At 42.9% G+C, this 27,533-nt stretch overlaps 2 protein-coding genes and 1 pseudogene across 5 annotated transcripts in view; 2 read left to right on the plus strand and 1 right to left on the minus strand.

Annotated features, from left to right (window-relative positions):
* Ftl1l5 (ferritin light chain 1 like 5) overlaps positions 1-27,533 on the plus strand; it is a 576,109-nt gene that overhangs the window by 239,318 nt on the left and 309,258 nt on the right. The window lies entirely within an intron of this gene.
* LOC134479819 (ATP synthase subunit g, mitochondrial-like) lies at positions 3,383-6,971 on the plus strand (annotated as a pseudogene).
* Zfp799 (zinc finger protein 799) lies at positions 13,865-26,596 on the minus strand. 4 transcript variants are annotated; one of them, XM_039079727.2, is made up of 4 exons: positions 26,435-26,596; positions 19,946-20,035; positions 19,616-19,676; positions 13,865-18,208 (listed from the first exon to the last, which is right to left on the minus strand). In XM_039079727.2, the coding sequence occupies exons 2-4, from the start codon at positions 19,968-19,970 to the stop codon at positions 16,453-16,455; spliced, it is 1,842 nt and encodes a 613-aa protein (XP_038935655.1). In that variant the 5' UTR covers positions 19,971-20,035; positions 26,435-26,596; the 3' UTR covers positions 13,865-16,452. The 4 variants fall into 4 exon arrangements, with proteins under 4 accessions (XP_038935655.1, XP_006241146.2, XP_038935654.1 ...); XM_006241084.5 differs by having other exon boundaries at positions 13,865-18,211; XM_039079726.2 differs by having other exon boundaries at positions 19,909-20,035.

The raw sequence follows: 27,533 nt of genomic DNA on the forward strand, positions 1-27,533 counted from the left end.
TTAATCACTCTTCTCACCACTTGTGAGGGACTTGAATATATTCTCTGCGATTCACTATAAACTACGTTTAGAAGTGTGTACCTGCTTTCTAAGAGAGTATTCTTAAATAAATTTGAGTAAGACTTAATGATGCAGGGTCAGAGAGGTGAGTCAGCCGTTACGATAACTGGCACCATAGCCTATACGCCATTCTAATAAATCCTGTGGGCAGGTGTGCGCGTGCGCGGGCTTGCCTGCGTGCGTGCGTGCGTGCGTGCGTGCGCGCACGCACACATGTGGGCATTCATTCTATCGGCTCCTTTAGAGAGCTATGGTTTATACAGGAGGAATATAGAAGAATTTTAAGCTTTTGGTTAGGAAATCCATTGAATGATTCAAACAGTTCATTTAAGGGGACATGCTTACTGGAACTTACATGACACAAAGACTGAAAAAGGAGCTGTAATTTGAGATCAGCACCTTTGAACCAAAACCTCTTCAGAGGCATTAGGACAGCAGGAAATGCTTCTGAGCACAAAGCTGCACCTGGCAGAAGCTCTGTCTTCAAGCATCAGAGGCTTCATCAGAACTAGGTAGCGGCAAACTTCGGGCGTGCCGTCCCAATAGTCCTCACTTTAAAGAAATGAGAGATGCAACGTTAAGGGTGTTTCAGGCGCCGATGACGAGGCAATGGATGGCAGAACTGAAACATCTTCACGGAAGCCCGAGTGGTCACTCTGTGATTCTTGCGAGGGAAATGTTAAAAGGATGAGGGTATGAAGATATGTTTTTAAAACAAAGTTTTAAAAAAAGAAGGGGTGAGATTATGAATTAATTTTATCCAGAGGTAAGGCATTGTTTCAGTGTAAAAAACGGAAAAGATAAGTGAGACAGGAAAAAAGGCAGGAAGAATTAGGGAGACGTTTTATAGAAAGCAGAAAAAAAAAAGGAAGAGAAAAAGAAAACAGGTTCTAGATCCCCGTTCAGGTTTGTTTTTCCTTCTGAGAGAGCCAGGAAACTTCAACAACCACTGAGAAGGCAGAGACAGCATGTTTCCTAAGGTACCTTGTCAAACAAAATAAGTACTCCAAGTAACCCAATTAAAAATGGGATACAGAGCTAAACAGAGAATTCACAACAGAGGAATCTCGAATGGCCGAGAAGCACTCAGCGTCCTTAGTCAGCAGGGAAATGCAAATCAATATAACTCCGAGACTCCATCTTAAACCCATCAGAATGCCTAAGACAAAAACCCAAGAGACAGCGCATGCTTGGGAAGATACAGAGCAAAGGGAACACTCCTTCATTGCTGGTGGGAGTGCAAACTGGCACAAACACTTTGGAAATCAATTTGGTGGTTTTTCAGAAAAATGGGAATAGTTCTACCTCAAGACCCAGCTATTTCACTCTTGGACATATGCACAAAAGGTGCCCCACTATAGCACAGACATACTCAACTTCGTTCATACATGGCTCAACTATGTTCATAACAACTTTATTTATAATAGCCAGAAACTAGAAATAGTTTAGTAAACAGTCATTGGAGGTGATGGGAGAGAGGGAACTGGGTAGGAAGGGAGCTGAAAATGAGAAATAGGATGGCAATCAGGTGTAGATAGAAGGGGGGCTGAAGAGGGCTGGAAGTGAGAGTGTAAACCAGGGCAGGGAGAACATCTCTGGTAATTAATTGGAGGCTTCATCCAGCAATGGATGGAGGCAGATGCAAAGTCTCACAGCCAAACATCAGGAGAGCCTGAGGAGTCTTATGGAAGAGTGGGGGGATAGAAGTGAACAAGTCAAAGGGGTCAAGGACACCACAAGAAGACCCACAGAGTCAACTAACCTGGGACAATGGGGGCTCACAGAGCCTAGGTCACCAACCTGGGGGAGACCCAAAAGCTAGACCTTGAACCCCTACACATTTGTAGCAGCTTGGTCTTTATGTGAGACCTCTAACAAGTGGAGCAGGGGTTGTCTTTGTCTCTGTTCCCTGTCATTGGGTCCCCTTCCCCTAGCTGAACTGCCTGATTGTGCCTCAGGGGGAGAGGATGCGCCTAGTCCTACTAGAATTCATGGTGAGGTGGTACCCAAGGGGGACTCTCCCTCTCTGAAGAGAAGAGGAGGGTCCAGTGGGGGAGAGATTTGTAAGGGTGGGATTGAAAAGAGAGGAGGGATGGGGGCTGTGATAGGGATGTATGTAAAGTAAATTTAAAAATAAAAAAGAAAGAAGGAAAATAAATACTGCTTATTTGGGATCAAAATAATAAAATGACATGGCCTGACAGTTCCAGTACAGGTGTTTCCCAGCCAATCCAAACGCACGCCATCCCTCAGGAATCCACTTTACAGCAGTTTTGTTTACAACAGAAGACTCATTACATTTAAACCTGGTTGTAAACTACATTCTTTAAACAAAGTTACCCAAGAGAAATTATTGTTAATACGTTACTTTAAAAAAAAAAAAAGGAAAAAGGAGCCCTCAGTGCCCCGTATTCCCAGACGGAATCTCTCCAAGTACTAACCAGGCCCCGCTTGGCTCCCGAGAGCAGATGAGATTGGGTACATTCAGAGATACCTTATGTTTTTAAGATGTATTTGTAGTGTACAACTGTCACTAAGGTATTAGAACTATTACCCGAATATGTGGGCTTTCTCTACTATAAAAAACCAAAACCATGGGCTGGAGAGGTGGCTCAGCGGTTAAGAGCGCTGACTGCTCTTCCAGAGGTCCTGAGTTCAATTCCCAGCAACCACACGGTGGCTCACAACCATCTGTAATGGGATGCTCTCTTCTGAAGTGTCTGAAGAGAACTATAGTGTACTAACATATAAATAAAATAAATAAATCTTAAAAAAAAAAAACAAAAAAGCCCAAAAACCATAAATTAAAATAAGTTTCCCCCTCCCACCCAAGTTTCTTATCCTAGCCTGCATAGGAGTTAAAAAAAAAAAAATGAAAACGAAATTGAAATTTAAAAACTTGTTACTGCTTACGGATATGGTTAATGAAGTTGTAACTTTTCTACAGTGTTAATATTAAAATCATGTCTTTAAAGAGTACAGGTTTTGGCTGGGCCGGTGGTACACACCTTTAGTTCTACCTCTGGAGAGGCAGAGGCAAGGTCCTGGTGAGTTGAAGTCCAGTCTGATATGAGTGAGCTCCACGCTAGCAACTTAATGCAGTGAGACTGTCTCTAAAAGGAAAGAAAACAAAGCAAAGAAAGAAAGGGGCTGGAGAGATGACAGAATGGTGTCATAACTCCAGTCTCATAACTGTCTATAACTATAGCTTCAGAGGATGCAATATCCACTTCTGGCCTCTACCAGTACCAAGCACATAGATAGATAGATAGATAGATAGATAGATAGATAGATAGATAGATAGATAGATAGATAGATAGAAAGATAGATAGATAGAAAGAAAGATATATAGATAGATAGATATAGAGATATATAAATATATAGATATTCATCTATCTATATATGGTTTTATGAATATAAATATTATCTACATGTGCTTACATTTCATATTGTATATATAAAAACAGAATGACCCATAAGATGAATAAGTTAAATTATTCCAAATATTTCCTAGTTCATAATGTAACTAGAATGTATTGACAATTTTGGAGTTTTGGTTCCTTTGAAAAACACAAAAATATTATCAGAGCATGTTTTGATTTAATGCCAGGCGTGGGATGTGGAGTTGCTTCAGCTGGGAGAATGGAGCCAATAAACGGAGGCAGACTAAAGTCTCATGCAATAGCCAACTTTATTCAGAGCATCACAGTTTTTACACTGAGAGTTACAAGGAATCACATGAATAAATGTACAATCACAAGGACAAGCTACTTGTGGCAAAAAATGTTTTTCTGTAGACACATATAAACAAATAACAGTAGAAGGTTGTAATGAATAATCTGAAATAAACTCACTTCTGTCTGTTATACCTGGGAGGAGCACAAGAACATGCTCCAATATCAATTTCGTAGTTTTGAGGAAACTGGGGTCATACTATTCTTGTCTTGTTTTCTCAGAGTTTTCTCAAAAGCACTCAGAAATCTCGCTGACTCCGTTCTTAGACAGTGCTCCAACAGCAACCACCTGGAACTCCTGGAACTTCTGGAGTCCATGGGCATCTGTTCGCACATGCACACTTACTCTAATAATTAAAAAGAAATACATCTCTGTAAGTATGGAGCTATTTTATTGAGAAAAGTATTTTCTAAATTCTGTAAAAGTAAGACAAAAAGGAAATGACCAACGTTAAAAAGGTATTCAAAATTATAGCAATATGATATAATTTTGGAACAAGAATGTTAAAGCAAAAAGGGAACTGCTTTCAAAGGAGAAAGGAGGTTCAAGTAGCGTTCTGATGTAAAGAACTGCTCTAAAGTACGCATAAAAAGAATTAAGTGGGGGCTGGCAAGATGGCCCAATGGTTAAGAGCACTCACTGGCTGCTTTTCCAGAGGTCCTGAGTTCAGTTCCCAGCAACCACATGGTGGCTCACAACCATCTGTAAGGGGGTCTGATGCCCTCCAAGTGAGGCCAGGCTGGTCTACAGAGCTAGTTCTAGGACAGCCAGGGCTACACAGAAAAACCCTGTCTCAAACAAACGAACAAAGCTGTGGTGTCAAAGCTGGAAAGCTCAGGCAGGTCACAAAGAGTTAAATAAGTTATTGAATGTCTTCCTATAAAACCTGATGTGGGGTCCGCGATAAAGTTGGCAATAAATAGATGCTTATGTCACCAACCAATCTTCATCACACATTAAGAAAAACTAAAAAAAACAAAGACAGTGAGAGTCTATGCACTTCAAATTCTGGAGTTCTTAACAACAGTTGACATAAAGAAGGTGTAGCAGTTGCAGGGAGTGTTTATACACAAGAACAAACCTGGTTGGCATCCTCAGCTCTGGGAAATAATTTGGACAGATTGATACCTGCTACTCAGAGAAACCCAGATCCCCACATTTAGCCTGAACACTTGAGCTAGTCGAGACATAGAATGCTCTTCTTGGAAGATTTTCCTAAAGTTTGTCTCTTTCCTCTAGGCGTGTGATCACTGTCCCAGTCTTATCCTGAACCAGCACGTCCTTACCATAGTCCTAAACACAGATGACCTCAGAGATAACTGTTCTAACCCAGGAGCTAACTGTGGTACCTTGATCCTCCTAGGTTTTGTCTGTTCCTATTTATCCTGGTTTAAGAACAGCTTTCTTTTTATGGAGTGACATTCAGCTGGTGGTTCGAGGAGACGAACCTTCCACCTTAGACCATGGCCAAGTTCATCTGTAACTTCGCCGAGAAGGCACTGTCGATGGTGGCTGCTGCCGTGACTTACTCGAAGCCTGGATTGGCCACATTTTGGCACTACACCAAGGTTGAGCTGGTTCCCCCAAACCCTGGTGAAATCCCTACAGCTATTCAGAGCATGAAAAAAAAATCAAAGTGCTAAGACTGGTGGTTTCAAACACCTTACAGTTAGGGAAGCTGTGCTGAACGGTTTGGTGGCCACTGAGGTGTGAATGTGGTTTTATATCGGCAAGATCATAGGCAAACATGGCATTGTTGGCTATGTTTGAAGACCAAACTTTAGCTTCCAATTTGAGTTCTTATATGAATGTTCTTGGACCGTGGGTAATGAGACTGCTATCTGAATAAAATACTAACTGAGGGGGAAAAAGGAGAAGAGCTTTCTTTAGCCCAACACTTTGGGCTTTCCCCTATCTCAATACATTCCCATACAGTCATGGCTTACCTCTACCAGGACTTCCATTTTCAAACATTATTTAGAAACAAACTGAATCAGTATGACAGGGGCCAACCCTATCCACCCCAGGTATATGGATTTCCCTTTCTGTGAATCTGACAATGTCAGGAGGACTTGGAAAGTCAGGGATTCAGTGCCAGTCCTAAAAATCCTTAACCTAAGAGCACAGGTTAGGGGATTTGGAGGAAGATTCCCTTGAATCAGCATCCTGGTTAGCTTTAACTGTCAACTTGACCCAGTTATCCGAGAAGAGCATCTCAATTGAGAAATTGTCTGGACCAGATTGCACGTGGGTGTGTCTTTGGAGGACTGGATAATTAATGGATGTAGGAGGGCCCAGCCTACTGTGAAAGGCAGCTTCCCCGGGCAGGTGGTCCTGGGTTGTCTAAGAAAGCTAATTTAGCGTGAGTTTATAAGTAAGCCAGCAAGGACATCTGCTCCAAGTGCTTGCCTGAGCTTCTCCTCCGAATGCCTTCAGTGATGGACTGTGACCTGCAAATATAAGCCAAAAGAACCCTTTCCTCGCGAGCCATGCTGCTCTCAGTCAGAGTATGTTACCACAGTGACAGAATGGAGCTACAGCAACGGGCAAGGCTCATTGAGAAAGCAGGTGCCACTGAGACGAATGAGACGTGGGGCGAGGAAAAGAGGGGGAACTGCTTGCAGCTAGTTTATGCCGTAGGTCGTGCCAAGCCTAGAATGGCTCATGATATTAATCAACAACTTTAATCTGATTTACTCGAATTTTAAGCATAAGAGCCCAGCCAGTGCTCCAGGAGCACAAAGTGACATCGATAAACAACTCCTGAAAACATACCAAGTTTTATCAAAAACACACGAGTTTATCAACCACATTATATGCAACCCCCCACCTGAACTTATAGAAGGAGCACCCCAAAACCAGAGTGTGGCACACAGGCAGTGATCACCGGGCCAGCTGACGAGAGAAGGAGAATAACCACAGGCAAGAACTCCTGCGTTTGTCCTCGGTTTCAGTGCGGTTTCTCCGGTGCACGAGAAGTGTTCAATCCCAACAGACCTCTCTTCGTCTCCGTATCAGTTCCAATGCCTGGACTCTGTAAAGCTTTGTGCTCTCTCAAGCCTTCCTAACACTTTCATAACCATTCTGCAACCTGTGGGTTGGTTTATTTTTGTTGTAAAATGTTAATGTGTGGTTTAACATTAATGATTAAGATTGGAATAAAAGAGCAGCGACGGGTTGGGGATTTAGCTCAGTGGTAGAGCGTTTGCCTAGCAAGCGCAAGGCCCTGGGTTCGGTCCCCAGCTCCGAAAAAACAGAAAGAAAGAAAGAAAGAAAGAAAGAAAGAAAGAAAGAAAGAAAGAAAGAAAGAAAGAAAGAAAGAAAGAAAAAAAGCAGCGGCTGCCCATAGCCAGAGAGTAAGCAAAATTAAGCTTACTTGGAAAACTGCCATCAAGGAAAAAGAATTTATTGCTTATTTAATAAATCGTGACAGTGCAAAAAGATTCATGTCTCTATATGTTTCAGAATAACACACATAGGACTAAGAGGTCAACACACCTCTTACCTCCTCTGATACACGAACCCCTAACCCGCGTACCTAGTCTCCACCACACTCTGCCAATACCATCCAATCTGTGGAGACCCAGCAGTGCCAGAGCCCAGATACATCTGCTCACTGAGCGCTCAGCAAGAGAGCAGACATCGGATCTGGCTGCTGGCACAGCTCCACCCCGAGGATCCGGCTCTGAGGCTCATCAGAATTAGAGGAGACTCCTCTGCAGACAAGAGCTGTACCCCACTACCACACTCGCCCGCACGAACCATTTCTAGTGACGCGATGTCCTGGTGTCCTCTTGTGGTTCCTGCAGTCACTGGAGGTGAGGACAAAATGGAGGAGAGAAACCTGGAGATTTCCTCTAGAGATGCTAAGAATCCAAATCCCAAAAAAGGCGTGGACCAAAAGGGATGTCTCAGTGATATGTAGTGGCCATCTTCCTAATGCCTGGATATTTCAGTGGATATGCATGCCGAAACAGCTTGCCTGGTTGGCCGTCAATCCACAGACCCGCCTCCTAAAGCTTAAGCGACTAGAGCAGCATGCCCAACTACCACAGTGAGATTCAAATCAGGAATTTTAGGTATAAGCCTACCCAGACAGCATAGAGTACTCCCCTAGATCCTCACTGGCCCCACTGGTGGGAAAGGGCTGACCCAGAGCCTGTTCCGGCTTTCCTGACTGGACACTTGCTCAGCGGGCAATTCTTGCTTCCTCCCCTTTCTGATGGGGTTAAGATGTACAGAGGAAATTCCAGACTCAGTGCCTATGGAAATGACCCATCGCACCGTAGAAGACAAAATGTATACCAGGTCTGGAATAGGAGGAGGGGGGAGAAGAGAGGTGGGGAGGAGAGATGATACCCATGTTCAGTCAATAACATAGGAAACATAAAGACATATATATGAAGGAATGAAATTATTGAAGGCATAGAGAAAGTAGAATTTATAGAAAGAGGTCAACCATACCAGCAAAAACCTCACACTTTAATAATGACCCAGTGGGGGGTTGGGGATTTGGCTCAGTGGTAGAACGCTTGCCTAGGAAGTGCAAGGTCCTGGGTTCGGTCCCCAGCCCCGGAAAAAAAGAAAAAAAAAAAAAAAAAAAAAAAAAACAATGACCCAGTGCTTAGCTTGACCCAGCAAATTATGATGCACACTATTACCTGACTCCAAATAGCCAATGTTTAGAGACAGGAGGTACTATACAGTTCAGCTTGTCCACTCAGACATATTCAAGGGTCACAGTCAAGAGGGACACTGAGTCATACTGTTCCTGGCAGCTGTTACTAAACTCAAGGACACAGCAGCCACCCAAACTCATGAAGACAAACATGCAAATTAACAGGGAAAACCAGAAAAAGGAGATTTATGTGATATGGCTATGTTGGGGAGAGGAAGAAAAAGGCCCAGTGACCCCCACTAGTCAATCTTGGGGTTACTAAAGTGAGACAAGTTTAAGTAGAGGTCCAGTTCAGGATGAGGGGTGATCTCACACATTACTGAACTGTCACTACCTCTGTGAGGTTGTCCAACTCTTTCCTGGAAGGGAGAAGTGTTTTTGGAGAGACAAGCATCAGTTCTGGCTGGCCCAGATTTTTCTTCTCCCAACACCAGATTCCCAGAGAAATCCCAATTTCTTGGGATTCGTTGTTTTAATACGGTTAAAGCTAAAGCATCTTTTAAGAAAATATTCATTTCTGTCAGGTTAATGTGAAACAGAACAGTGGTAGCTGAAAGGAAAGAAGATAGGCTACTCAGAAAGAGCAGAGGTATCTATTTTTAAGGCTTTGGGGGGAGAGGTGATCCTTCCTGCACTTGGAGGAAGAAGTCTTTTAATGTGTGACTTGAAGGGAAGTAAGATGGCTGATACAAATCCATTACACAGGATATACCATTCAAAGTCCTTAGTGGTTTAGGATCTGGTTGCCCAGGAAGCCTGGTAGTTTCTTTTGTGGAAGTCTTAGATTTCAGCTAGGTTTTAATCAGACCACATCTCACCTCAACACCAACACCCGCCCCCCACCACAGTATTTCAGGCACCCTACTGAGATGCCTGTGACTTTCCAACAGGAAAAGAAGTGTTAAGTTCTAGAGACAAGGTAATTCCTCCATCTTGGGTAGCTTAGTCCTCGGAGCTGACTCTGAGATACCTCAGGTTGCAGAGAGGTTAACAGCCTGGGTGAGTTTGCAATCAAACTCCCTAAGTGTCCGCTTTACAGAATGACAGGCCGAGAAACTGAAGAGACAGACCAGAGAATGCAGACCACACCAGTCTCCCTGGCCCAATCCCGCAATCTGCTTCAGTGTCCTCTTTCCTATCAGCACATTAGAGTGACAATTACGGAATCTCATTAGGCTGCTTGTCAACTTCCTGGTTTTCATTTAAGGAAGAAGTCTATTCAACTCCTTTGAGTGAGTGAGAACTGCAGAATCATAGTTGGGTGCTTGTCAAACAAGCCTCACTGGCAGAGAGAAATACACCGCCAGCATTGAGGGTTAGAGAGAGGTGGCTGCAGACGGGTGTGACCTCAGAGATTATCCAGACATCTAACAGTATGGACCTCACATAAGTGATCGTGAGATGACTAAGTTTTCACTCGATTACTACAAAAGACTTCTACCTCTCTCAGCAATGTGCCAAGGCAAAAAAAAAAAAAACCCAAAAAAAAAACAAAAACACAAAAACAAAACAAACAAACAAACAAACAAAAAACAAATGCTCACTTCAAAGAGAATAAGACATAATTTATTCTGCAGGCAAATGAGTGACCATGACCTGGAAATAGATTCACCCCAGTAGTATGTTCCAATGTGGCAACAGTATTTTGGTGTTTTATAGAAACAAAGTTAAGAAAGTCAAGAGGCTGCAAATCCATTGGTGGAAACCTCAGATATGTAGATTACAGAAAGTGGGGACATCTCAGACTACCTGACCACATGCTTAGCCATTTGGTTGGTGGTAGCTAGTAGTGTGCTAACTTAATATACTTGAAAAGATTTGACCTGATAATCACAAGGGTATTAGGTCAGATACAGAAGCAGGCAAAAAAAAAAAAAAAAAAAAAAAAACCCAAACCAAAACAAACAAAAACAACTAGTAAGAGAGCCAAAGATAGCCCAAGATGAATTATAATTAAGATTTGGACCTGCAACTTTCCACCTCTCCAGTCATTGAAGCTATAATTACCTTGATAGTTCATTTCAAGTTCAGTGTGGCTTTCTTTCTTTTGAATTGGGAAAACATTTTTGAGGGAAGGTCTCACTACACAGGCCTTGCTGGCCTGAACTTACTATGGAGACTAGACTAGTGTCTTATTCAGAGATCTACTTACCTGTGCCTCCACAATACTGGGATTAAAGGCATTCATCACCACACCCAGAAAAAATGTGCATAATTATTAATATAATTGTCATATAATTATTAATATATTATACCACATTGATATTGTATTAATTATATGTGATATAGATTAAGTGCACTGCATGTTTTTCATACAGAATTATTAATATATTGTATATTATGTTAGGTTTCAAACCCAGGACAAATGAATGAGATCCCTACTTAACAAATCCAAGCAGACATGGGCTACACTGGTTCTCCCTGTATTCCTCAGTTCCTACCATCACAGGGTCCTCCTGGCTGGCATACTCAAGGCTCCTGCCCTAGACTCCTCTAGCCCAGGGGATGGACTGCCCTTCTCCCACATACTCTTTCCTATATAATCCAGCCATTTTGGTTATCTGTCCTCTTTGGGCCTCCTAGCTATTACACCTGGTTCCCCTGCTGTCCCTTCTCCTCTTCTCACATGGCACAGCTCATGGTCATGTTCACTCAGGACTCTCCCAGATGTCTATGCCTCTGGCCACACTCTTCCCCATATCTATAAAACCTTTTTCCTCTGCCATACCCAGAAGCAGTCATATCCTTCCCCACCCCCATTTTTTTTCATTCATCTGGTGCCTATTCAACACGTTTATGTATTTAATGTGTATGAGTGTATTTCTATATGTGGGTATGTGCACATGTGTATAGGTATCTGCAGGGGCCAGCGAAGGCTATCACCTTTCCTGGAGCTGGATTTACAAATGGTTGTGAGCATCCTGGTGTGAGTGTTGGGATCTGAACTTGGGTTCTTTGCAAGAGCAGAAAAATCTGTTAGCTCTCCAGCCCTTCCTTCCTTCCTTTCTTTCTGAGGTGTGGTGAGGGGACCGGGGCAGGGGATGAGGGGCTTCCTTCACAAATACAAAGAAATCAGGGGATCACCCATGGCTGTAACATTGCATGCTTAAAACATTTTCTACTTTTGTCTTTTTGGTAAATTCATCCGCAGCCTGCATGTTACTGGCCTGTCAGCACTGTCTACTTTTGACAGAATTGTAAGATACCTACATTTTAAAAAATGAATCAAGAGGAAACAAAGAAAACATTTGAACACACTCAGACAAGCAGGCTGTTAAAACTCAAGATCACATACATTCTCAAGTTCAAGGGCCAGACTTACCACTGGAATTGAGCCCCAGAGCAGACCACTGGAGAATGGTTCGGGACACCTAAGAATATAACTGTGGGAGCATGTAATACTTGAACAGCCCCCAAGCAAACCCAATTCCTGGAGGACACAGTCCTGTTCAATGGATCACGGAGCTGTGCGGGCCCCTGAAAATCACCACCCAGAGCCAGAGCGATGCTAAAAACATCACTCCTGATGCAGGTATTCAAAGCTACTGCCTCTGCTCAAGCTGGCTCCCCTGAGGACCGTGTGACTTTGATGAATTCTGGTGAGGAGGACATTACTGAGAAGCGGAGACATCACTGCTTCTCAGTGTGCTTCTGATGAGGGTGCTAGAAGGGTTTACCCTGTGGACAGAGTAGCTAGGAGGTGAAAGGATCCACCTTTTTGTCTCTATAGCAAAATCTTAAGCAACATTGTGCTACAACTGTATCTTAAAGAAAAGCTAACTGGACCAGGGTGAACCCTCCTGAGGTGCTTGCCCATCCTTGACCTAATTCAGCCATTTGAAATAATCCTGTGCTATATAGATGCGGCTATACGGATGAACACCAAGGGTGTGTGTTTCCTGATATTCTCCTTGACACAGGATTTAATTACTGGAGGTATCCAATAGCACTGAGTCACACATGAGAGTTTTGACCCAAGAACTTCTAACGACGGACCCTCTGAATGAAGTCCTATTGACATCCTAAGGAGATGACCTGGGCTGAAGAACTTCTTCTTTTTTTTCTTTTTTTTCTTTTCTTTTTTTTTTTTTTTTTCCGGAGCTGGGGACCGAACCCAGGGCCTTGTGCTTCCTAGGCAAGCGCTCTACCACTGAGCTAAATCCCCAACCTGAAGAACTTCTAATTATGGACTTTCTTCATGAGGAAAGTCCTATTGACATCATACAGAGATGACCTGGGCTGGCTGGGGTGATGGCTCAGTGGATACAGGAAGTTGCCTCCAAGCATATGACTATGATCCAAATAACTGGAGAAAACCAGTTGTCGCAACCTCCTCATGCACACGGTAGCAAGCATACGCACGACTCACCTTGTACCCAAAATAAACATATGTAAAAAAAATTAAAAAGGGAAATGACTAGTGGATATCAATCTCCTATATGAATTCAGGTCCAAGGAGCGTCTGGAACCCAGAAAATCCAAGGCCAGCTTTAGGAGTAGAATATCCTTTTTAAGACAGTGGCTTACTATTCATTTACCTCTGGCTGGCCTGGACCTCATTTAAGTAGACCAGGTTGGCCTCAAAGTTACAAAGATCTAACCTGCCTCTGCCTCTCAGATCTCCCAAGTGCTAGGATTTAGGGCACCACACCCAGTAGAATTATATGAACCTTATTTAGAATTGCCAAGGTTAGAAGGAGGAATGTATATGAGGAAAAGAACCAAAATAAAAGCAGCTATGACTGTACCATAATAATCGGACTCCTGACTGTTTGGAATCTAAGTCCCAGTGACCCAAGCAAGGTGTCTACCCACAATGTCCAGGATCAGAAAAGAATGTTGGTTGTATAAAATTTTACTACCTAAGAGCCCTGGAAGATGGTTCAATAGATAAATGTACTTGATAAGCAAACCTGGCTCCCTGGGGACCACATGAAAATTCAGATGTGGGAGCACCTAACACTCTTATGGGGAGATGGGTGTGTGTGTGTGGAGACAGGTGAATCTGTGCAAGCCGGAGGGCCAGACGCCCGCAGTGTGCAGCAGGGCATAAGCAAGAGACCCTGATCAACAAGGTAGACTGTGAGAACAGATTCCTAGAGGAGCTCCGACCTCCACAGGTACACACACGATGGCATGCTGGTGCTGACAGAACTGAATGGAACTAGAAATCATGTTGAATGAAAGAAGCCAGGCTCAGCCACCAGCCTGTGTTTTAGCATGCATAGACTCTCTCTGGTGGGCAAGAGACAGACATGAAACTCTAAGGGTCTATTCAGGAGGGGATAAGGACCATTAGGCAGAGGGAAAGGGACAGGGCAGGAAAAAAAGAAATGGGGGAAGAGAATTAAATATGTAGAACTGTCAAAATATCATGACAAAAACCATTACTTTGCTCAATAATACATACCACTTTTTAAATTTAATTTTACCCTTCCCCATAGGTTTCTCAGAACACAACCAAATGGGTAATTAGGAACGTCTGTATTTGTGAAGAGTAGTGGCCAGTATATTAAAGGAAATATTGTGTTGGTACAGAAACCCAGAAAGGTTAAAAACCGGTCCAGAACACAGGTGCTCAAAGCAAGGGCAAACCTTCTGCTGGGAAGGGAGGTGTCCCAAAGTATGACAAAAGAAAGGCCACTCTGTAAGGCTGTCCGCAAAACCAAGGAAGCATAAAACATTCTGAATCTCGAGAATGAGCAAAGTGCCCTCTCCTCACTCATGCGTGAAGCCATGCTCATGGATTAAACCTTCCCTCCCCGCATTACTTGAGGACCTCCAAGTTAACGACGATTACCAAATGCAGAATTATACTCACATCTCAGTATATTCAAGAGGCACCTAACTACATTTAACCAATCTCATTGGTCCTTGTGAGCGAAACAAGAACATCTATGCAATGCTCTTACTGACGAGGCGCATTCAGTCACTGCACATGGAGAGATCCAGTACGATTTACTACGTGGTACCTAACAGTCTTTGACAAGAAACCACTAATGCCAACGTATCTTAGTATGATGACAGAAATTACAATAAACATCAAAGATACAATAAACATGAAAAAGCAACACTTATAAGGAGACAAAATTAAATATACAGGTATAGTAAAAATGGCTTGTGACATAGAAACAGCTTATAAGTGTGATGTTGATCTATGATTACAGAGTGACATTTATACCTACCCTCTGCGTAGACAGGAGTTAACATTTGTTAATCTTAAAGTGGTCTGAAAACAGCTTAAAGGTCATGGAGATAAGAAGTGCTAGAAAAAAAAACCACATCAGGGAGGGAGAAAAGCTAACAAAAAAAGTATACTATGTGGTTTCTGTTCACGGAAGAGAATGACACAAAAAAATGCTAACAACTTGTCCTGTGAATGAAGTGGGGGCAAAATACACAAAAAGTCATTTTCCCCCCACCCATTAATCTCAAAGGCTTGAAATCAAGACACTGTTTATGCCTCCTGGCATATTACGAGTAATTATCAACTCACCAGTGAATGGATCTACGTTAAAGAAAAAAAATACCTGATTTGATACAAAAAGATATCGCCCATTAAATCTGTATATACTGCTTTAAAAAAAACTTACAAAATTAAAATTAATGTAGCGATAGTGCACTTTTTGTTTTTAATTATCTTTAAGGTCTTTTAGGTTTCCATTAGCTGTACTTAAATAGTCCTTCATCTCACATACACACCTTCAAGATAATTTTCTAGGGGCTAGAGAAATGGTCAGTGCCAGTTTCTTGCACAGAACAGTCCTAAGACCATGACTCAGTTCCATTCCCCCCTATGGGACAGCTCACACTCACTACTAACTCCACCCCCAGGAGATCCGACACCCCCTTTTGGCCTCTTCAGGAACTACATGGATGTGCACATATCTAAACAGACACATGCGCGGACACATAATTTTAAAAATTAACTACAGGCTGGAGAGATGGTTCAGCGGTTAGGAGCACTGACTGCTCCTCCAGAGGTCCTGAGTTCAATTCCCGGCAACCACATGGTGGCTCACACCCATCTGTAATGGGATCGGATGCCCTCTTCTGGTGTGTCTGAAGACAGCTACAGTGTATATATAATAAATGAATAAATCTTTAAAAAAAAATTAACTACAATAGAGACAGTTTTCTACAGCAAAAATGTGAAGCATGGAGTTCGAAAAGGTCTAAGCATGTCAGGCGGTGGTGGCACACACCTTTAATCCAAGCACTAGGGAGGCAGAGACAGGTGCATCTCGTGAGATGAGACCAGCGTGGTCTGGAGTTCTGGGATGGCCAGTACTACACGGAGAAACCGTTTCTGGAGAATTTCAAAGGGGTGAGGGGAGTATGAACTACTGATGCTAGATGTGGAAGCAGACATCTTTCACCCACACGCTCTAGAGGTTGAAACAGAAAGACTTATAATTGGTTCGAGGCCAGCCTGTGTTGCATGGCAAGACTATTTCTGAAAAGCAAAAACAAATCCCTAATAAATTCCAGTGTGTTCAATATATTTACATAGTTTCTTCAGATTCTGCATTTTCTAAAGCATTCTTAAACAAAAATCTGTATCAAGTTTTTCCCATTGCTGACATTTAGGGTAATGAACATCTGAAACATTGTCAAAGGACTAGGCCACTACTTGTTACTCTTGAGTTTCTTTTGCTTTGCCGAGCAAAGATTTTACTGGGGAAGCATATGCACATGTACCAATGAAGACCTCTCTTCTAGTCAAACTTGCTCTTCAGACAAACATGTTTTTTCCTTTTTTTGAAACAGTTACACTATGTAGTCATGGGTGACTAGGGAACTCAGTATATAGATGAGGTTGGCCCTGAACTCAGATTCCCTGCCTCTGCCTCTCAAGTGCTGGGATTAAGGGTGTGCCACACCATGTCTGGCCTAAAGTTTCCTTTACCCATGAGTAGAACCAGGTGTTTCACTCGCTTAACTTTTACAGTTTTTCTCCATATGCAATCTTATGGGTGTTATGAAGTCTTTTCAAGCTCTGTGTTCAAGGTTACTGTCTGGTGAGTTCTTCTGTGTCTATGGAAAGAGCTATAATAACTGAAGGCTTTCCCACATTCTGTACACACAAAGGGTTTCTCTCCAGTGTGACTTCTCTCATGGGATTTGACATAACGAAAAGATCGGAAGGGTTTCCCACATTGAGAACATATAAAGGGTTTCTCCCCAGTGTGGATCCTTTCGTGTATTTTGAGATAACTAGGAGAACGGAAGGCTTTTCCACATTGCACACACGCATAGGGCTTCACTGTAGTGTGAGCTTTCTCATGCCTTCTCCACGATATGCGACTACAGAAGGCTTTTCCACATTGCTTGCATAAATAGGGCTTTTCGCCAGTGTGAGTCTGTTTATGACTATGAAAGGTGCTGAACCAACTGAAGGCTTTCCCGCACTGCTTACAAACGTAGGGGTTCGTGCCGCTGTGAATCACTTCGTGTCTTCTTAAATGATACAAAGAAAAGAAGGCTTTGCCACACTGCTTACACACATAGGGTTTCTCTCCAGTGTGAGTTCGCTCATGTATCTGAACCTGACGAGAAGACCTGAAGGCTTTCCCGCACTGTTTACACAGATAAGGTTTCTCACCGGTATGAATCAACTCGTGGTACTGAAGGGAGCCGAGGAAAGTAAAAGCTTTGCCACACTCTTTACAAACGTAAGGCTTTTCTCCAGTGTGAGTTCGTTTATGAATCTGAACTTGTTTGGGAGACCTGAAGGTTTTCCCACACTGCTTACATACATAGGGTTTCTCTCCGCTATGCATTAGTTCGTGGTACTTGACGGAACTGTGACTGGTGAAGGCTTTGCCACACTGCTTACACACGCATTCTCCAGAATGAATTATCTTATGTGTCCGGAATGCACTCTCACAGCTGAAAACTTTCTCACACTGCAAACACACGAAGAGCTGCTCTCCTGTGTGAGTCCGCTCATGTTTTCGGAAGGCGCCCGAAGAAGCAAAAGCCTTTCCGCACTTCGTGCACTTATATGGCTTCTCGCCACTGTGCATCATTTCGTGGAATCGAAGTGAGCTGCGATCGGTGAAGGCTTTCCCACACTGCTTGCACACGTAGGGCTTTTCTCCGGTGTGAATTCTCTCATGTGTCAGGAGGGAACTGGAGCGGGCGAAGGTCTTCCCACACTGCTTACACGTATAGGGCTTCTCACCGGTGTGAATCCTCTCGTGTATTTGGAGGGAACTAGGAAAGGGGAAGGCCTTCCCACACTGCTTACAAACGTACGCTTTCTCTCGGCTGTGATATTCCTCGTGCCTTCGAAAAGAGCTGGCAGAAGTGAACACTTTCCCACACTGCTTACATTCATAGTGCTGTTCTCCACTGGATGTCCTGTCATCATTGTGACTGAAGATGAGACACCTAGAGTCTTCCTTACAGTGACTAGTTTCAGGTTTCTCCTCAGCGTGGACTCTTCTTTGCTTCTGAAAGGGTGTGGAAGGATTGGAGGTGCTCCCAGATTCTTTGTGTTTATACAACTCTTTCCCACATTCCTGAACATCATACGGTTTGTGTCCTGGGTGAGAATGAGGGGGGACATTCAGAGATAAATGGCCAATAACCACTTCTTCGTAGACATGGCTTTCGTATGGGGGAACTCCTGGACATGATTTCTGGTTTCCAGCACACTCTGGAGCCCAGGTAAAGATTTCTGCACACTGATGACCTTCCGTATATTCACAGAGTTTCTCCAACAACTGACTACTGCAAAAAATAAAAGGTACAATACTAAAACATTGCTCACTAAGGGTTTATCACAAGTAGTAGTAGTTATAGCCCCTGTAATAATTTTTTAGAATATTTGAACTGTTTGTTTTAAAGTTTGGTTCAAGGACATTAACAATAAAAACGAAGATAATTTGTGGTTATATAATACTGTCTTCATTATTGGCAAGTGCTAAATATCTACATCACATTTAAACATATTTTTTTTGCATTTTATTTTTTAGCTTCTTTTTTTTTTTATTTATTTACATTTCGAGTGTTATTCCCTTTCCCGGTTTACGGGCCAACATCCCCCTAACCCCTCCCTCTCCCATTCTTTATGGGTGTTCCCCTCCCCATCCTCCCCACATTGCCGCCCTCCCCCCAACAATCACGTACACTGGGGATTCAGTCTTAGCAGGACCCAGGGCTTCCCCTTACACTGGTGATCTTACTAGGATATTCAATGCTACCTATGAGGTCAGAGTCCAGGGTCAGTCCACGTATAGTCTTTAGGTAGTGGCTTAGTCCCTGGAAGCTCTGGTTGCTTGGCATTGTTGTTCATATGGGGTCTCGAGCCCCTTCAAGCTTTCCAGTTCTTTCTCTGATTCCTTCAACGGGGGTCCTGTTCTCAATTCAGTGGTTTGCTGCTGGCATTCGCCTCTGTATTTGCTGTATTCTGGCTGTGTCTCTCAGGAGAGATCTACATCTGGCTCCTGTCTGCCTGCACTTCTTTGCTTCATCCATCTTGTCTAATTGGGTGGCTGTATATGTATGGGCCACATGTGGGGCAGGCTCTGAATGGGTGTTCCTTCTGCCTCTGTTCTAAACTTTGCCTCCCTATTCCCTGCCAAGGGTATTCTTGTTCCCCTTTTAAAGAAGGAGTGAAGCATTCACATTTTGATCATTCGTTTTGAGTTTCATGTGTTCTAGGCATCTAGGGTAATTCAAGCATTTGGGCTAATTAAACATATTTTTCGACACGTACTATTACATACATTTTTGATGTACTAGTGACTAAAATAATATTGGATTCTAACATACTTTTATCTCCATAATGACTTGTCTTGACAATTGCTCCTATTATAAAAACAAATTTTATTTTTGTTTCATATACAACACATACCTAAAACTTAGAAATATATCAATACAACATTTTAAATAATAATATAGACAGAGCTTATGAACCAAGATATGGTATTACTTGTGGTAGGCATCATGGCGCTCCAGTTGTTACTAACATTAGGATGTTCTGAGCGCTGAAGGTTAATGAAGTTTTAAAGAAGATTTGTTGATGTTAAAACAGTTTGAAGCAGGATTTATTTGTATGACTACTTCTTTGTAAAATGGATTAGCACACCAAGAACTGGGCGAAACACAGCTATATCCTAGGGTATACATTACCTTAGTTTTTTCCAGAGATTTTCATACTCATTTTCAATATTTTGGTGTTCCTGTTTGTTTCCTAAAATACAGGGCAAGAAAAATGAATCACCACTATAGAAAAATAAACAAATAGACAAAGAAATAAATAAAAGATTATTAAATTCTGATTAAATTCACAGTATAAAGTGATTCCACCTGACTTATTTACCCAAAATGCTTCTTTTCTATAATCTAATTCATGCAGCAGGATTGGTGAGGAAGAATCATTCGTTCCTTCATTGGTTATGTAAGAAAACAATAGTCATCGTCACCTATATAGCACAGGTTCCTCAAGGTGTCCTGCATCACCTCTTTGTAGAGCTGCTTTTGCCATAAGTTCAGCATAGTCCACTCTTCCAGGGTGAAGTCCACAGCCACATCCTCCAAGGTCACTGGCTCCTAAAAAAGCAGATTGAGATTACCCCTTGTACTGATAACCTCTACTAGAGAGGTCCCTCTTAAATTTTTTATAACAGCTTTTAATTACTTAGTACACACAGTGAGACTATTATCTTAGAGTAAAATAGTCTACCTCTTTTGGCTATGGAAACTACTACTGGGAAGGATTCTTCTTCAACCTAACTCCAAGGAACGGTGTGGCTCTTCGAAACAGTTGATGCCCACCACAAACTACTGTTATAATTTCAGGGTCTTTGCCATGTTTCTGTACAGTCATCAGAGGTCATCGGATTGGAAGACACATTCTTTGCATGATGAATGTTAAAGAAGCCGGCTTGGTGGATGCAATTCAGTCGCGTGGGACAACTTGTTAGGGACCTCAGTACATCCTCAGTGAATGCACTGAACTTACTGGGAAGCACGGATCTGCTTCCTTATAGATCACTCTTAATTAGAAATTAAAAGCAGGGCATGGTGGTGCATACCTTTAATTCCAACACTTGGCAGGCAGAGGCAGGTGGACCTCTGTGAGTTTAAGGCCAGCCAGATGCAGGCCAGCCAGAGGTATATAGTGAGACCAAGCCTCAAAACAAACAAACTAAAATTGAATGAATCATTCATTAGTTATATATTCATCTATTATAAATAAAATAAAAACCGAATGGAACTCATTAAAGATAATTCACAGTCCTAGTAAACGAACAAGAAACTAGAGGCAAATACTAACAAAGCCATATTTGCTTGCAGAGGCAATATGCTTTTCTAAAGATAATCTTGTCAAAGACAATAAATATATTGTTCTTAGTGCTAAAATGATAAAAAATTATAATTTTCATGTTTTAGTACTTTTTTCCCAATCTAAACAGTCCCTCTGATAAATCCACCTTATAGCTTTGTTTATAAAAGACATTTCTTTAAACTTTTAACCTTAGTAAACTGTATTTGTTTAGGAATGTTGTAAAGGGGTTGGGGAGAGTACTTGCTGCTCTCGCAGAAGGTCCAACACCCACAGGAGACAGTAACTCCTGTTGGAGAGGATCTGATGCCCTCTCTGGCCTCCCTGGACAACTGTATCATACACATACAGGCAAGCAAACGTGAATAAAAAATGAACTTAAAAAGAGCTGGGCCATGGTGATCATGAGCTCTCAGCACTACCCATACAACCTGGCCCTCCTAACAGTCAGCTATGAATGAGGAAAGGGCTCATGGGGTCCAATCACTTCCGCTGATCCAAGGCAACTAACAGACTCTGGGAGAGGGACATTGAGATTTGCTTTTATACCCACGGGTGAGCCCACCAAGGCCGAGTGTTTATTTCCAAGTTCAGAGTCAGACAGCCTCAATTAAACTCCTTGGAACTCTAAACAGATAAAATCAATGACTATGGAAAAGAGATTTGTAAGGAAGGAATAGGGATGGAAAGATGAGAGGGAGTAAGAGACAGTGTGTGTGTGTGTGGGGGGGGAATGACCAGAACACATCATATATGTATGTAAATTGTCAAAGGTCAGAATGGATTAATAAAATGGTCTTTTAACATAATTTCAAAGCCACCAAAATTCTACATACACTCACTGTAAAGGCACTAAAGGGACGCCCCTTCTTTGAAACAGCTGTATTTACACTTAGCTATGTCTTATTCTTTCCCCAGAGTGTCTCTTTCTAATAATACCTGTGTTCTCTACTTCAAATGTGTCAATAAATCTCCAACAGGGAGTGGTGCTGCATGCCTATAGCCCCAGCACTTAGGAGGCAGAGGCAGATGGACCTTCGTGAGTTTGAGGTCAACGTGGTCTACACAGCAAGTCCTAGAACAACCAGGGTTACACAGAGATCCAATTACAATAAACAAAGGAACCTCCAACTCTAATTCACTGACTCACAGTGGCTCACTCGTTTTTCTTTTGTAGAAAATGTTTTGTGAATGGCTGGAGAGATGTACTCACCACAGAAGACTGCTCACATGAGTTCAATCTCCAAAATCCATGTTAGGAAAAGAGAACTGACTCTCCAAATTGTACTCTGTTTTTTCCCTCTTACTTTATGGTCTTTTGAGACAAGATCTCTCTGTGTAGCACTGGCTGTCCCGGAACTCACTCTACGTAGGCCAGGCTGGCCTCAAACTCAAGAAATCTGCCTGCCTCTGTCTCTCGAAGGCTGGAATTAAAGGCAAGTGCTACAACCACCTGTCGGGGGGTGTGTGTGTGTGTGTGTAGGTAAGCATGTTATGTAAATGTATTTGCTCCATGCATGCATGAATGGTGACCAGAAACTGTCTTACTTTCCACCATTTTTTTTTTTTTAAGATAGGGTTGCTCTCTAAACCTAGCACTAAATTCACCTAGAGGGGTAAGCCAGTAACTGTCCCAAGATCTCTCCACCATGCCCTTCTATCTACCCTCTCACAATCCTCTGCCCCACTCCCACCAGCATGCACCTGTACATCTGGCTTTCACTCGAGTTTCTGGGGCTCCAAACAGAGGGGGAACAGACATGTTGACAGAGGGGAAGAACTGTTTTAAAACTGGAAAGAAACTTAGGTGATGTCTCACTCCCCCATCTTCAACATAAAGGACTGCGTCAAAATGGAAAAGAAGTGAGAGGAAACTGGGAAGCTTAAATATGGGCCCAGAGGCCTACAGCACGAAATGATTTGTCAGACAGGCTGAAGAGATGGCTTAACAGCTAAGAGCACTGCTGCTCTTTCAGAGGACTCGAGTTCATCATCAATGTCAGGCCTTAACTCCAGCTCTGAGAAACGCAACACTGGCCTCTGAGGGCACCTGCTCGAGTGTTTGCTTATGCACATTAACATACACACATGTGTATACATAAAAATAAATCCTTTTTCAAGATCTACAAGAGAAAAGCTTTAAAGCAAGCTGACATACATACATATATGATGTGTTCTGGTCATTCTTCCTTATAAACTCTCTTTTCCATAGCCATTGATTTTATCTGTTTAGAGTTCCAAGGAGTTTAATTGAGGCTGTCTGACTCTGAATTTGGAAATAAACAGCGGCCTTGGTGGGCTCACCAGTGGGTGTATAATTGAGTAGAAATGTCCCTCTCCCGAAGTTTATTAGTTGCCATAGATCAGAAAAACAATTTCAAATAAAGAATGGAGAGATGGCTCCATTAAGATCCAATACAGTTGGAACACACCTTTCATTCCAGTACTCTGGAGGCAGAGGCAGGAGGATTTCTGTGAGTTCAAGGCTAGCCTGATCTACATAGCAAGTTCCAAGATTGCCAGGACTACAAAGAGACTCTGCCTAAGGGGAAGAAAAAGAAGAAAAAAGGGGGTGGGGGAAAGAAAGAAAGAAGGAAGGAAGGAAGGATGGATGGATGGATGGATGGATGGATGGATAGATGATCCAATACTCAGTTTGGCTTCCAGCGCCCATGTCAGGCTTGGAACTCCAATTTATGAAGATGTTATCTATGGCCTCCCTAAGCACCTAAATTCATGTGCACATACTCATACACATGATCCAAAATTAAGATAAAAAAACCTAAAAAAGTAAATAAATAAATCAGGGGCTGGAGAGATGGCTCAGAGGGTAAGATCACTGCTCTTCCAGAGGTCCCGAGTTCAATTCCCAGCAACCACATGGTGGCTCAGAACCATCTGTAATGGGATCTGATGACCTCTTTTGGTGTATCTGAAGACAGCTACAGTATACTTATATATAATAAATAAATAAATATTTTTAAAAATCAATTAACAGAGTCAATACCCATTCAAGGATTGATAAGTTCAACTTTCCTCAGATGCCAGGATCAAGGGGGTTTAAATATATGTTGATCTATGATGACATTTTTGGTCAGAGTAGTTTGAAGTCTCTCCCACTCTAACAAGACTATAGAAGTAATTAAAACATTTTTCAGAAAGGTTATCTCTCCTAATTCATTGCCTAGTAGCATACGGAAAGGTAACCAGGTTACCTTTGTTTCTGAGGTTACACAGAGGCTAAAGGAGCTGGTCAGCAAATTTTGACATATCTGGCAAGGGGAATTGTTTTGTTTTCAGTTTTTGTTCTGGGCCAGGGTGGAGGGGGGTGAGGGTGGAGAATTGAAACATGGTTTCTGTGTGTAAACAGTCATGACTGTCCTAGAACTCACTCTGTAGACTAGGCTGCCCTCAAAATCACAGAGATCCACCTGCCTCTGCCTCCTGAGTGCTGATTAAAGACATGTATTGCCACACCCAGCCTGGGAAGGAGAATCTTAATCTGAGGGCATTTCCTTCATTAATAATGCCATGGTAGGGTTCAGTTCACTCTATGTGTGGTGCCATCCTGGTGGGTGGTTCTAGGAAGTTAAGAAAATGGGCTGAGGAAGCCACGGTGAACAAGTCAATAAGCAGCAGCACTCTGTGGTCTCTGTTTCAGGTCGTGCCTCGAGCTTCGTGCTTCCACAGGATCTGGAGGGTTCACGTCTTAGATAATATGGGAAGGATGAACATACTTTATCAAACACAGAGGCTATATTGTGGCAAGAAAGAGACGTTCATTAGGATCCGGTCCTGCACAGTGTCCAGCTAGAAGTAACTGTAGTTCCCCAGAACTTCAATTGGCTGTACTATCATAGAACAGGAATTAGAAGATAAAATTCGGGGCTGGGGATTTAGCTCAGTGGTAGAGCGCTTACCTAGGAAGCGCAAGGTCCTGGGTTCGGTCCCCAGCTCCGAAAAAAAGAACCAAAAAAAAAAAAAAAAAAAGAAGATAAAATTCCAGATATGGGCCAGTGAGAGGCCTCACTGGGTAAGCAAGTCTGAGCACAGGACATAGTTCCTTAGAACCTATATGACGTGAGGAGAGAATGAACTCCAGAGAGTGGTCTTCTAACTTACATACCCATTCCACGACACCCAGACCACCCCCATGCACAATAAATAAAAGAATGCTTTAAAAGCCGTGATCGCTATGGATAGCAGATTTTATGTATTTATTTTGAGTCAGAGTCTTACTCTGGAGCTCTGGCTGGCCTGAAACTCACTGTGTGGCCAGGGTGAACAGCCCTTGCTTCCTTATTGAGCACTGTTTTTAACTTCCTACAAGAGTAGCCCTCCTTGGCCAACTGAAGGGAAGCTTTTGAATTTACGATATGGGGTTTTATTCTATTGCAATACCCCATTCGTAGACAGTCATGGCTCACCTCTGTGAATATTCTTCATGTTAAAACAATGTTTAGAAACAATCCAAGGCCAATAACACTTATGATAGGGACCAATCTGAGCAACCCATGCATGTGAATTTTCCTTTCCAGTAAGCTTAGCAAAGTCAGAAGGGTTTGGAAAGTCAGGCATTTATTGAGAGTTACGAGAATCCTTAGGCTAAGAATACAAGTCATGGAATTTAAAGGAAGCTTCCCTTGAGTGAAATCCAGGGGAAGCTCATAGGAAAGGCAGATGCCACTGGAAGAAGTGTGCAAGAGAAACAGACAACAGGGAAGGGCTGCTCTGGGCTACTCTGGCTTTGGGAACTATTAGCTTTCTGGCTGCGACGAGTCTACATGACTCTATTTTGTTAAGCAAAATAGACTGCCTGAGACTATAGAAACTTCTGAAGCCCACTGAACGATCATAGGGTCAGTTGTGAAAAGCCAGAAAACTTATCACAGGAAAAGCCCCGTCTCTTCTCTAGGACTGCAGCCCCAGCACACAGATCTCAGCTCATTTCAAACATATCTCCTAACAGCCTGTGCTCGGAACGTGCATTAGACATTCTGCACCCTCACTGCCAAGTCTTAACCAGTTCTCGGCCTCCAACTTGAGACCCTCTCATATTTTCTGCCTAGCCATTCAGTAACCTGCACATTGTGTGAAATGGTCATGTGTGGTCTGCCTGTTGATATTAATAGTTAAGAGAAGGATAAATGAAAAAAAAAAAAGAGAAGGATAAATGAATTGTGGTTGCCAATGGCTAGCCAGCTCGCAAGGATAACCAGGTGTACTCATCAAATCGTAGTCGATAAAGGCTAAGAAATGACTGGCTATTAAATACATTGGGACACTGTGGAGACATAAACGTATCCTACTTTTTTTTTTCTTGACCACGTGCATAGAACCCGGGATCATCTCACTTCTCAGGTTTCCCCCCAAACTCTCTTACTCGAGCTCAAACCCACGGTTCCCCACGACTCTCCACCTACAAAGCCCAGACTGCAAAGACGCGGGCTGCGAGCGCCCAGCTGACCCGAGACTCCACAGCACTGAGCGCTCAGCGAGTCAGGATCGCAGCTCTGCCAGTTTGGTCCAGCTCCACCCAGAGGAACCTGGGCAGCACAGCCCAGCAGAGCCAGATGAGACGCAGACTCAGCTGCCCTGGAAGGCCGCCTCCCCACTGCCTCCTCCGCTTGCTGTAGTCTCCTCCCCAAACCCTGTGCACGCACCATTTTCAGTCACTGGGTGTCCTGTTGTCCTCCTGCGACTCCTGCAGTCAGTGGAGGGGACACAGATACGGAGGAGAGAGATCTAGGGGCCTCAGCCAAATATACTGGACGACAATATGGCCGGGACACACAATGGCACCCCAAATGTTGTGCAGTCTACGTCACCGAAGACCGAAACTCCTCATTGGCCAGTTCACACAGCCACCAAACGTTCTCCCTGATTGGCCAACAATCCCTGGGCCTGCCTCCTGAATCCTGAGTGACAGTAGAAGCATCACCTTCCTCTCAGGTTTAAGTCGTGCTGTTGGCCCTGATTCCTACTCTGGAGAGCACCTAGCTCCACTAAGGTTTTTCCCCAGACGCATTGAAAGCACAGGTTGTCCTGGCTTTGCAGATACTCACTTAATGGGCAATTCCTGCCGCTTTTCCCTCAAACTGCAGTTGCCAGTGATCTTAGAGAATTTCAGATTGTTTCTAGCGACCACCTGTGATCTCAGAGAAGCAGACTGCCTAAGGCAGGTCAGAAATCCCTGTGGTAAGAAGAATGGCCTGATACTATCAAATTTCAGAAATGGGGAAAGGGAGTGAGGCAAATACTCAAGGCTTTCTTAGAAATAATGTCCCAACCTATTTTCAAAAAATAAATATGAATAAAGGAATGCCATTACTCAAGATGGAGAAATTCAGATTTGTAGAAACAAAAATTCCAAAGAGAAAATGAAAAATTCTTACACTGTAACAATGGACTCCTCTCTGCCTGGAGCCAGACCCTGTGGCTTGCCATGTATTAGTCTAAACATTCAGAACCTCACTTTCTGTGCTCTATGGCGGCTGACCCAAATGGAGTCTCAAGAGCGACAAGTGGACATGAAAAGCTTACTGCTTAATAAAATATCAAGAAGTCTTTCTGGCACCTCAGATATGGGCCCCCACAGTTCCCCATGAGATGAAACAATCTCCCCCTTAATTGCTATAAGAGATCTCCATCACCTCTCCGTCATTTTGTGACCTGTGTTTATTCATCAAATTGGTTGTGGTTGCTAAACCGCAGATTTAATAAACTTTCTACTTTTATCTTTCCTTTTTGGCACAATTATTT

This window comes from Rattus norvegicus, chromosome 7, assembly GCF_036323735.1.
Source record: "Rattus norvegicus strain BN/NHsdMcwi chromosome 7, GRCr8, whole genome shotgun sequence".
Taxonomy (NCBI): Eukaryota; Metazoa; Chordata; class Mammalia; order Rodentia; family Muridae; genus Rattus; species Rattus norvegicus.